The sequence below is a fragment of the Vigna umbellata genome, chromosome 10 (assembly GCF_029865625.1).
Source record: "Vigna umbellata cultivar VRB3 chromosome 10, Vumbellata_1.0, whole genome shotgun sequence".
NCBI lineage: Eukaryota > Viridiplantae > Streptophyta > Magnoliopsida > Fabales > Fabaceae > Vigna > Vigna umbellata.
Genome location: NC_142174.1, coordinates 15,082,742 through 15,094,983, shown reverse-complemented (window position 1 = coordinate 15,094,983; position 12,242 = coordinate 15,082,742). Strand labels below are relative to the sequence as shown.

Sequence of the window (12,242 nt, the reverse complement as noted above, 5' to 3'; positions counted from 1 at the left end):
TGGAAGATGAGAAACAAATCTGATGGAGTTTAGGTGAGAATCTGAAGGGTTGGGAGGTGGGTGAGAAGGGGTAGAAAGATAGATTTTAGGGTTAAAGTAAATAATTAGGATTAAAAAAATAAAAAGGTTATTTGTGTAATTATAAAATGTTAGTTTTGTAATTCAAAAAATATGTAATAGAATTGGGGAGGTGGAGGGAGAAAATGTGGCGGTGGAGGAAGTAACACCCTTATATTGATGTTGAGTTCATGACTTGATCCATTCAATGTTTCATCCAGGAAATGGAGAGACGATTGCGTTCATGCGGTATTGGGCCAGCTCATCTTTCAGCAGCTGAAAATTTTTGGTAGCTAAAATAAATGCAAATGTAGAAAAATGGTAGCAATGCCCATGGCATCTTACAACATTTTCTTCTGTTATGAACCATATGCTAATAATAGGTTAATATCAAATTCTATTTTCAGAAAATCTATGCTAATAATGGGTGAATAAAGAGAAACGTTATACAATAAAAATGGATTGGACATGTATTCGCGTTATACATGATCGAATAAATCATGTATAACCTATGGAAGTAGGCCTGATTGGAAACATAGGAAAATATTCTATTTTATTTAAATAAGAATAATTTTGAAATGATAATTCAAGTTAGAAACGCTTTTATTACATACAAGAAAGTGCTACAACTAGTAATTCTTATGATACTATTGCAGAAGGCTTGCACTACGGTCTGTTCGTATGCGAAACAATATGTTAAAAAGGCTTAAAAGCCCCATGTTTTTTTCCTACACCACCATATTTTCGAATTTTCAATTCGGCCCTTCTCTTTTCCTAACATATATAGAACATTGAAAATATGATTCCATAATACACATTCTTGATTTTTTTTTTAAATAATACTTATTTTACATAATTCTAATTCAAAAAGGTTGCTGCCCGGTGACACAGGAGATGGACACATAAAGATTTTTCGCAGTTTCTTTTTGCATCTCTATAATTTCAAGTATCTTCATAAATTCTTAATGCTGTATTCTATGATATATAATTAAAAATGTCTTTTTTATTTTTTAATTCTGAATGTACAGTCTGAAATATAAAATTATATTTCAAAATGCATAATTTAAAATATAATTTGTTGTATTTCAAATTATACCATCGGAATGAAGTTTGAAATTATGAAGATGGAGGAATAAATGACCAAGGTTTTCTTTCCTTAGTGTGTTGTTGGGCCATTCTGTTGGGAGATTTTTATTTCCTTTTACGTGTTTTGCTAAATTGTATTTAATGTGAGACTTCAGACCTAAAATACAAAGAGATGAAAGACAGACTTTTGAACTTAAAATTCCACAACCACTGGAGAGACACAGAAATGGCCTAAAAGAGTGAATGAAAAATATCCCTTGGCTAACAGACAGAGTGCAAGTTAAACTAGCCTATTTAGATTCTATATAACCACAAGATCTGGCATGGTATTAGATTGTGATTTTTTTTTTAATAAAAGTGTTACTTAATGTAATACATAGTCAATAATGTTAGAAAGAAAATCTAACAGGGAAAATGCGAATTTCATGAATAGAAATAGCTAGCATATACCACTATTTATGCAGTCGTGCCAGTAACCATGACACTAGTTATTAATTATTTGGTTGTTGAAAAAGATTCACTTATTTATTTTACTGTTTTGGATTGAAGTAAAGTGGGATTTACTCCCACTATAACTATTAATTGAAAAAGTAACTAGTAAAATTATAATTGAATGTACGTACTTGTATGATAAAATAAATGTATCATTTTAGAAAAACTAAATCTTTAGTATTTGTATAATTACTAAAAGTTACAATTCCATGAGTGATTGTATACATGAAACTGGTTAGCAGGTGGAGGTAAAGCACAAAGGAAAATGAAGACATGATTTATAATTCCTTGGAATAGTCACCTTAAAAGAGAAACTGAAAATCGAAAACCATTTTAAGATCTATTAATGAACATATGACATGGTGGTTTGACAGCAGCATTCAAGCATCTGGCATGGCTTCCGCATAGGGTCTTATGAAAGTCCTCCGCCACCACACCTCAAAAGCTCTCTGAAGATTGGGACAACCATCACCAGTTTTCAAGAAGCTTCCAACCCAAGAAAGCAAAATACTCTGTTGATCCTCCAAAGGCAAGGTGAGAATTGTTCTTCCAATTCCTTCCTCCACAAGTTTCCTGTCAAATGTCCTGCACCCGTGCTGCAACCAGTTGTAGTCATTTATTAGAGGCTGCAGCCATGTCTGCAACAACAACTGCCGTGTGTTCTTCGATGGCAAAACCTCCCCTCTTCCTATGCTCACATATAGTCTTCCAGAAATGCAGCTTACATGATAGCGAAACGCAATGGGAAGCTTTCCATGTAGGGCTGCCAATTCCTGATGGTTTGCCCACATCACCGTAAAATTTTCAGCAGCTTGTTTATCGATTAAAATCTCCAGCAACCATGACAAGTTATCCGCTTCAAGAGCTATATGTTTTACTACAGGTTCTTTGTTATCGCTGGGCATTTCTTTGAACTCTGGTTCTGCAGCTTGGTTGAACAGACACAATAATGAATCCAAACAGCTTCTGCATGACTTATAAATCATGTCATTACAGATGTCCACTGAACCTGCAGAACTTGGAAGACTATTGTTCTCCCTCAGCAGCTTTAGAACAATGGATTTCATCTCTCGGCGACCTCTCTCCTCGTTGGATTTCAGAACAAGTTCAACGATGTGGGAGAGGGTATCTTTTGGGGCATTGGAAGTATCGGGAGAAACTCGTTTTAGCACCGGATTGACCCCGATTCCATCTCCTTGGAGTCGTAGAACTGTTGAAATCACCTTTTCTTCTTCTTCCTCTCCATTCCAAGGGACTGCTTCTAAGTACTCCAAACACGATTGGATACATGAGCTGAAGCCTAGGAATTCTGCAACCTGCAGCATAGTTTCTTATTACAAGTCTGGCAGTGGTGTTTCATCAAGCACTATCCAATGGCTCATTTTCTAGGAAAGGATAAAATTGTGAAACAAGGACGAGAAAGATTTACAGTGAAAACAATATTTAGCAAGCACTTATGACTGAGGTCTCAGGCTCTACCTTTTTATGAAGTCTTCTAGAGAACAGATCAGAAACATTTTGACAAAACATTATGATCAGCAGGGGATAACGATTACCTTATACTATAGGTGATCTTCCTAATTTTAAAAGCTGAAAAACCCGAGACACCATGGTTATATCTTGACCATCACCACAATTCTTAACAACAGCACATTCCACTATTCAACTCACCTTTTAATCTTGCCGTGGCAATTGTATACTAGTAAATACATAAGCATTTCAAGCTACAATTTGTGTAATTGTGAAGAGTTACAATGTATCTATATATACATTTAACCACAATAATTTTATAAAAATCCATCTGACATTGATGACTTGTCATCATCGTTATGGTTCAATATATAGCAATTTTAACTCCAGATTTGCATCAACGGTAGTTAGTGAAAGAGGTAACTGAGCATGTATAAGAAAAATGGTATGACACAAGAAATTCCTAGTTCGCTTATACCTTTAAGATGAGGGTGGAGAAAGTATTATGCTTTCAAGTGAATTAAGACAACTCAAGAACAAATCATCTGTAAAACAGTCTTAAAAATAATAACTTTTTTAACATATCCATGATAACATTTTAAAAATAACAACCTTAGGCACCGGTTCTCATTACAGTACAGAAAATCCAAAATAAAAAATATTGATGATGCTAGCATGGTAGTTTACAATATAATAAAGCAGACTAAAGTACATTTTTTCTCATGAATAATTCTAGTAAAATGTTAATGAATGACCTTAAGGTATTAGTTAGGGAACCAAAAGTTTAAAGCAGCAAATAAGGAAACATTGAAAACACAATTAATTTCCAACTTGCTTTTTAAAGCAATTGAAAGCATCTAACAGAGTGTACTGAATGGTGATGGTTATGAGTTAACAAAACCCATAATTCTAAATACTATCACGTCATCCTCCTAATTATTAAATGAAAAAAGGTATTGAATGCCTTTTATGTTTTCAAAATATTGAATGCATTTCCTTTTTCATTTAATATCTTATTTATAAAGTACTAGAGAATAGTATAGCATTACTAGACCTTTATTAAGTTGATATCATTCCATGAAAGATAAAAAGTAGTTGATTATGTAACGAGGAAAAATGCAGCTGATTGTAGCACTAAAAATGAAATATCATTGTGTAAATTGAAGTTATATTATATCATATATATTACATACACATGTGTGTATGTACTGGGGAAGAAAAAACCATAGTGAAAATATTTATCATATTGGAGGGTGAATTAACTCACGAGGAATACAATTATAAGAAGAGATTAAATGTCACATAACTATAAGCCTCCAATGAGGCATACCATTAAACAACACAAAAAATAATCCGAAAATTATAATACCAAAAGATTAATAGCATAGAACATACTTCTTCACTCCCAAAAATACCTAACAGTATTAGCAGCAAAGAAGGTTGTGATGACAGACAGAGCTAGCAAATTACCTTAAGTATTCTAAGAATGCGAGAAACGCTCTGCTTCATTAGCCGCTGCTTCATTTCTTTGCAGTACATAAGCCCAACAGTTTCAACATATATTTCAACATCCTCACAGTCATCAACTTGGAGACATGACAAACCAGATTGTTCAGAAAGTTTATCAGCAAAAAAACTACTCTTCTCTTTCAAAACATCCTTGTGAACACTTAGCTTCACACAAAAACCCTGCTTTCCAAGGAGAAGAAGCTTAATGTCACAAGTTCCAGGTTCACCAAACTCAATAGCCACCTTTTTTGGCATAGATTCAAGTTTGGGTCTAGGTGCTCTCTGTGCAGGCACAGAAGGGCTAGGTGGAGGTCTTTCTGGATCATCATTACATTGTTGAGCATCAGAAACCACCAACCTTGACGGGGCAGGCCCTGCTTTTCTCTCACTCACCGAGACTTCCTTTTTCTGGGAACTGCTCTTCGGAGCTGGTGGGGAGGGTTTGAGTTTATTCAAAGGGTTTTGAGGCTTGAGGCTTTTCTGGAACCCAACAGGAGTAGGGCAACACCAAAATCCTTCAGGGGTGACAGCAATTGGAACACTTTTAATCTTTGTTTGACTTTGCTCTACCCGGGTAATCCTGATATCCCCCATAAGTGACAAGGATTCACACTAATTATATGGAACAAGATATAGCATCACAGGGGAAAAGATGAAGTGTAGACAAGTCTTCGTATCCCCACTTAGCAACTAATATATTTCCCCTCATAAAATATGAAAAATAAGCAAAATGAAAAGCTGCAATCTTTGAAGCTGATCTACTTCCCCAAAAAGAACCGGCGCCACTGCAGTTTCACACAAAGTACATGGAACATGAGGAATGTTCAATGGACTGAAAATGTCTATATTTTTCTCTAATGGGAAAACGGATTTGAACTGAAACCAAAGCAGAAGTATGTAATTTCTTTTCTATATTTTAACAAATAAAATGGTTGGAGCGTTTCCAAAAGTACAATATGACCATGAAATTATATATCTGACCCCATCAAAGTGAACCAGTAATTACAGATCAGCACACAGAAAATGACCCTTTTCTCTCTCTTTCTCTCTCTGGACACTAGTCACAGGTAAACGGCAGAAGCAGAAAACTTACCACACATTGGTCATATAAAGAACCTAGGAAACCTCGTGTCATATCCAACAACTTCGTTGAAGCTCAGAGCTTTAAAAATGATTGAACATCAGCTGCAGTGTTGACCATGAAGGGAACCGACGAGGAAAGAGCTGCAGCGAGGAATAATGAGTTTGGTCACTCTCTAACTAGTGAAGGATAGAACACCAGCAGACCCGCACAAGCAAAAAGAGGGCACCCATATGAAATGAAAGGAAATGGGCTATGTTTCCTACTTTCCACTTTGCAAGTTCCATGCTTTTCATGATTTGGGTCTCAGAATTCGCATCACTTGGCCCCTCAGACTCAACCATTCATCTTTTCTCTAATTAAAAAAACAATCTTTTAAAATGAAATAAATAAAAAAGAAAACTTTTCCTTTAATCCGGTTTTTCCTTGCTGGAGTTTCTCTACACAACTCAGCAATGCCTCTCTTTTATGGTTTGGTATATTTATTTATTATTATTGTTGTCATATTCTGGATTCTTTATGTATGACACTGTTGCTTTTGTCATTATGCACTCATGTGGAGTAGAGTAAAGTTAAAGTAAGCTTGCTTCCTGGTTGGATAGTGCAATTACCAGTATACCCTGAAGGTGTAGCCGAGTTGTAACAGTGTATGTTGGGAATGTTTAATGGGAAATTAAAGAAAGAAGAGGAGAATCTTGATATTGAAAGAGATCTGTGTCAGAAAGGGGTTGAGAATAGTTTCTCATCCTTTGGTTGTTTTTATTTTGAAAGAGGCAGTTAGCTGTGGAATTATAGTAGGATGGATATAAGAAACATGAAAGCGATGGATTGTCCTAAAATCCAAACCCAAAAATATGAATCTTCTAAGAATAGACAACGGTTGATGCCTTTTCAATTCTCCTGATTTTGGTAGCATGCATTCAACCTATCACGTTACTTCTATCCATCCATTGTTTCAATAATAATACATGAACTCATACCATCACTTTAACTATCCCCAACAAATTAACTCGCTTTAAAGGTGATTAACCTACCTTTAATACCGGTTCAGTTTGGTTTTCGGTGATGCACTTCCAAAAGATAAGTCCTAACTCAAAATAGCACTTTCTACTTCTTTTTATGTCTAAACATTTTAAGATGAATCACTGAGTTCACGAGATATTATTTATTTTATAATTTAAAATTTGTCAGAATTTTATCTTTTAAAAACATATAAAAAAATGTAATTAAACTGTTTTAAACCTTTTCTAATAAAATTAACACTTGACTTCTAATAAAATTATTGGGTATAATAAAAACAAAATCATTGGTTTAATTGAAGGAAAGAAATTTAAATAATATATATAACATTTTTACAATATCATCAAATAATTACTATATAAGTTTGTACCATTTTTATTTTAAGTGGTATTTTTTAAATTATCTTTTATTTATATTTGTCTTTTGAAAAAGAGTGTGTTATCTTTCCACTCTTGATTGAGTCATATATTTATAATTTTAAAGAGACTAAACACTAGATGATGGGTTATTTTTAAAACTTTTTTAGGACCCTTATGTTAACCGTTATATGAAAGTATGATATCCTCCATTCAAATAACCATTCAAGTAGTTCGATTTCAAAAATTTCTTCAAAAGAGAATAAAATATAAACTGGTCACAAAAAAGTTGCATGATATTAGAAAAAAAAATCTTTTATTTTAAAATGATTCTTTTAAAAATTATACGTAGAATGATTTTTAATTAGTTGATATATTAAAAAGAAGTACACTAGTCCGTACAAATCAATTTTTAAGTCGCTTAGATTTTAACATTTGTTAGTCACAATATTTTTCTTGTATAACACTTGTGAAATAATTATAGAACCAAAAGGAATGTTATTTATCTTCTTTAAACAGACTAAAAACAGTGATTATAGCTTTTAATAGGGTAATTTAAAAAATAGTAAAGCAAAACCAAATTTTGAAAAAATAAAAAGAATTGAAAAGGTTAAGAAGTTGACTTTGATTTTAATTTCCTCTTAAAAAATTAATTTATGATGTATGATATGTATCTACTTATTTATATTTTACATATATATATATATATATATATATATATATATATATATATATATATATATATATATATATTAAATTTATTTTATTTTTACAGTGGTCGAATAATAGATAAAACAATAAATTCAATAGATAAATATTTTTACTATAATATATTCTAACTTATGATTTTATATTGTATTTAAAAATTTAATTTTTTAAAACAAATTTATAAACTAAAATTTACGTTTATTTATATATTATAAATTAATTTAATATTTAGTTAACTAAAATTACTTGTTTTATAAATTTTAAATAAGAATGAAGAAGTTAGTTTCATGAGAAATTAGAGAGTTGGAAAAAAAATCAAATGCTAAGATGCAAATACAAAAGTAATTCACATAATCACATCATCACATGCAATGCTTCTCTAATTGACTATTTGTCTCTATTACTTTCTTTTGCTCTTTGGCTATTTCCATTTGCGATTATCTTTTTCTTTCATCCATTAGTACTTTTCTTTGTCGGATCATGAAATGGACATAGACTTTTCCTTATGTTTCTTACTACCTTATTTCTTCTTCTTTTTCTTTTAATTTCATGTTCTTCATTGCTGATTTCAACAATACGATAGTTACTTTCTCACAATAATTATAAATTCAATGTGTTAAATAAATTTTTATTTTGGATTATGATGCATGAAATAATTTTCTTACAATCCATTTAATAACAACTTACTATGAAGTGTCACGAATTCAAAATTTTCTAGAAACCAATAACATATCACATCACTCGTTTAAACTTTTTTTTATATATATTTTCAGATTAAAATAATATTTTCGTTTGATTATAAAACATAAAAAAAATCATAATCCATTATTTTATTAACCCGTTTATCTATTTCTCTTTTTCTTTGTAATATTATTTTAGTATTCCACATATTTATCTTATATAAATGTTTGTATTTATTATCATAATACATGTTTATATATATTTATAATTTATAATAATATTTATATATATAACTAAAATTTTATTTACAATTTTCGTAACTATTATTTAACATATTTGTATTATTCTATTATTATATTATCATTATTATTACTATAACATTATTCGTTAAAATTTAAATCTGTAATATATATAATATTATTTGATAATATATATATATATATATATATATATATATATATATATATATATATATATATATATAATTGTTATATTATTTGAAGTATACTGATATTATTCTATTATCCTATTTTATTGCTAATATTATTATTGTGGTTAATATTATTATTTTCTTATATATTTAATTTATATAAATATATATATATATATATATATATATATATATATATATTTAAAAGGTAAAACAATTCTTATACATTGTAAAAAAAAATATTGTATTGGTAAAATTTTGGGTGTTACAATAATAATTACTAAATAGTACATGTGATATTTTTAATGATATTTACATTTTTTTTAAATATTGAGTAAATTATCCGCATTAAAAAAAATAAATTGTATATTAAATAATGCCAATAATAATTTATCATATGACAAATTTACTGATATTTATGACAATTAATAAATAGTACATTTGATACTTTTAATGAAACTTACATTTTTTTTTCTGATTTGATTATTTTGGCATTTCTAATGTAATATGATGCTTGAAAAATGTCTCTTTGTGTAAACCTTACTAGATTCCCTAGCTCTAACAATTTTTTTGTCTTCTTTTTCAGTGATTTGCACTTATTTTGAAAGATTATCGAAACGTGTTATTTGAAAATCACCTATTGGATTTTCGTCACTGAACTAACTCGCTAATTGAAGTTAGGCAAGGATATATTATGATTCTCCAAACTCCATAATTACATTGAGAGTTTGAAGGGTTTTTTTTTATAAAAGGAATTTACACTATTTTTTAAAAACAAATATATAAATGTGATATGAGTTAAACTTATAAAAAATTAACATTAATATCATTTTTAATCTTGAAACAATAATTTTGTACAATTATTTATATGATGTTTAATTTTGTTATTTTATTTTTATCTGATATGATATTAAATTCAATTTTAGAGTTTATCCAAAAGCATTATTGACATAATTGAAGGTATGATAGAAAGTGTGTTGATTTGAAATTTTGCCATACTGGTGCAGGGTGAAACATTTCATTGTGAAGATGCTGTTTACTTTTGGGGAAAAAGTGAGAAATTCACAGCTGTAGCAATTTCTCATTGATGCAATTAGGCATAGCTGTGTGTGCCGTGACTTCAGTGCAATCATAGAGATTTGCAGCGCTTCCATCAAACTGCTAAAACAAGAGAAGATAGAAAGATAGAAAGATAGAAACGTGTTTTCGTCATCAGGAATCAGAAATTCCAATCACATGATAAGTGGCCTCTGCTGCCCTGGAATTGTTGTCTTTTTGGCCCACCAAGATTCACTGCTCCCAAATTTTGATGTTACTAATGAACCTTCTGCCATGTGCTCTAAACTTTTCATCCTAATAACATCCCTTTTCTTTGTAGAGATCACAGTTAACTATGTCCTATGCACCTAACCAATTATTAGTACCAAACCATAACACAGTAGCTAATTAGGGGATACCATTAATCATGTATATTGTGATTAAAATATGTCCAACAAAGACAGGTGAGAATCTAGGCCATTCATCAATCGTGATAATTTATGTAAGCTCTCTACCAAGAGAAACAACTGGTGAAACATTGAGCTTAGGCCTTAGGAGACAAGCTATTGGTTGAAGGTTATCATTTTTTTTAGTACATGAATGAGTGAAAGAAGAGTGAGTGACCGACATATTGGTTTGGCTTTGGTATGCACTGTTGCCTGCAATCTCTCAATTTTGTCTGTGAACAAGAGGTCCATGGGGTCCCTAATCCTGACCTCTTGTGTGTCCATTTTGGAGGATTCTCATCCTCTACAATTGCTTTTAAAACTCTTTGGATCTTCACCCTTAAAGTAGTAAGCTTTTTTGTAAAAACAATATAAATAATTGTGTGGTGTTGATGAAGGCCACTAGATCCAAACTGCACAGGTTGCTATTCATTTTTGGACTGCAGGATCCATACATGATGAAGTTCATCCGGGAGAGATTTATATATGTGACATAAGTTTTAACTTATAAATATTGATGTCACTGTTAACTCATTTATGTGAATATTTTTTCTTATATGGACATGTCATGAAACACTGACGTTAAATACATCTCTGGTTGAAGTATAATACTGTATTTTAGTTATGTTGAGAGAATACAGTCATCATTTATTTGTTTCAGTAGCAGTTGAATATTATAGTTTATGCTTCGGTCATGTTGCTTCTCACTGTCAAGGACTAGATAATGGCAGAATGAATCACATGGTTATTCAGTTTCTGTCCCCATTAATGGCCTTCCCATTTGGCGCACAAAGCCTCTGTTCAGTCGAGTGACCCTCATACTGATAAGATATATCGGTTTCTCCCTCTTCTTCTTGGTGTTAGTAACTTTTTTCTAAGCTGCATGGATTGGTGTTTTTGCTTTTCACAACTTCACGTGCCTTTCATCATTAATCTCACTAACTGCATCAGCTCATCCAAACAGAACAGAAAGATTGGCATAATTGGTCTATGGGTGGCTGACATATATGTTACTTTTGTATTTCAATGTTGTCATCCAAGACTTGGCGTATGATATAGCAGAATAATGGACCGAATCCAAGAGACAGTTGTAACCTGGAAGGGAGAAAACTAGAAGCAATTAAATGTAAATTCCGTGATGTTACATATAGAACCACCATTTTTGCTAAAAACACATTCCCCCTTAAATATTGTCACCGCAAGGAAAAACTGATTTTAATATGTTAATCATAAGTCAAAACTCCCTACATTTTAGTGCACATAATAATTTGGCTGTCATGTTATGAACATATAAACTTTACATTGGTGATTAAGGGCTTATATTTATATTATTGTTAGATTTATTCTAAAAGTATAATAAAATATTAAAGAAATAAATTTTTAAATCTAACTTAACTACATAACTCTGACTTAAACAATAATACTGACTTAAAAAATTTGAATTTTAATATAAGACTTTTTAACACAATTCTTTTAACAAGACTTCGGATTCAACTCTCCTACACTCACATTTAGAAGTTATAAAGTTAGTTTAAAAAATTTGAAAAAGAAGGTAGGAAAGATTGTGAGTTCAATCTCTCTACTAACTATTTACATTTGTCAATCAATAAAATAAATAAATTGTTAAAACAAACTTTAACCAATAATTCTAATATAATGTAAACTGATATAAAAGTACAAATACAAACACCAGTGTATGAATAATATTAGTATTATAAATTTTAATGTAAATAATTTGAATTATCTAAAATGTAAGATGGGAAATAAATAGATTTGATTTAGCAGACTCTCCACTTTATTTATCAATAATATGAATTAAGTTATAACGTTTACATTAGACTTATAATTAAGCACATGCTGGTTTAGTC

The 12,242-nt window shown here is 30.8% G+C and overlaps 1 protein-coding gene across 1 annotated transcript; it reads right to left on the bottom strand.

The window, feature by feature from the left end:
* Positions 1-1,896: 1,896 nt before the first annotated feature.
* On the bottom strand, positions 1,897-6,130 carry LOC148191992 (BTB/POZ domain-containing protein At3g50780-like). Its single transcript, XM_088099890.1, has 3 exons — positions 5,708-6,130; positions 4,576-5,399; positions 1,897-2,951 (listed from the first exon to the last, which is right to left on the bottom strand). The coding sequence occupies exons 2-3, from the start codon at positions 5,206-5,208 to the stop codon at positions 2,016-2,018; spliced, it is 1,569 nt and encodes a 522-aa protein (XP_087956016.1). The 5' UTR covers positions 5,209-5,399; positions 5,708-6,130; the 3' UTR covers positions 1,897-2,015.
* Between the last annotated feature and the right edge of the window lie 6,112 nt (positions 6,131-12,242).

What these genes read in the sequence shown, in the direction of transcription:
- LOC148191992 (XM_088099890.1), bottom strand. Translation starts at nt 5,208, where the DNA reads ATGGGGGATATCAGGATTACCCGGGTAGAGCAAAGTCAAACAAAGATT. An exon ending in GCATTCTTAGAATACTTAAG is followed by an intron (nt 2,952 to 4,575) that starts GTAATTTGCTAG and finishes ACTATGCTGCAG; the next exon opens with GTTGCAGAATTCCTAGGCTT.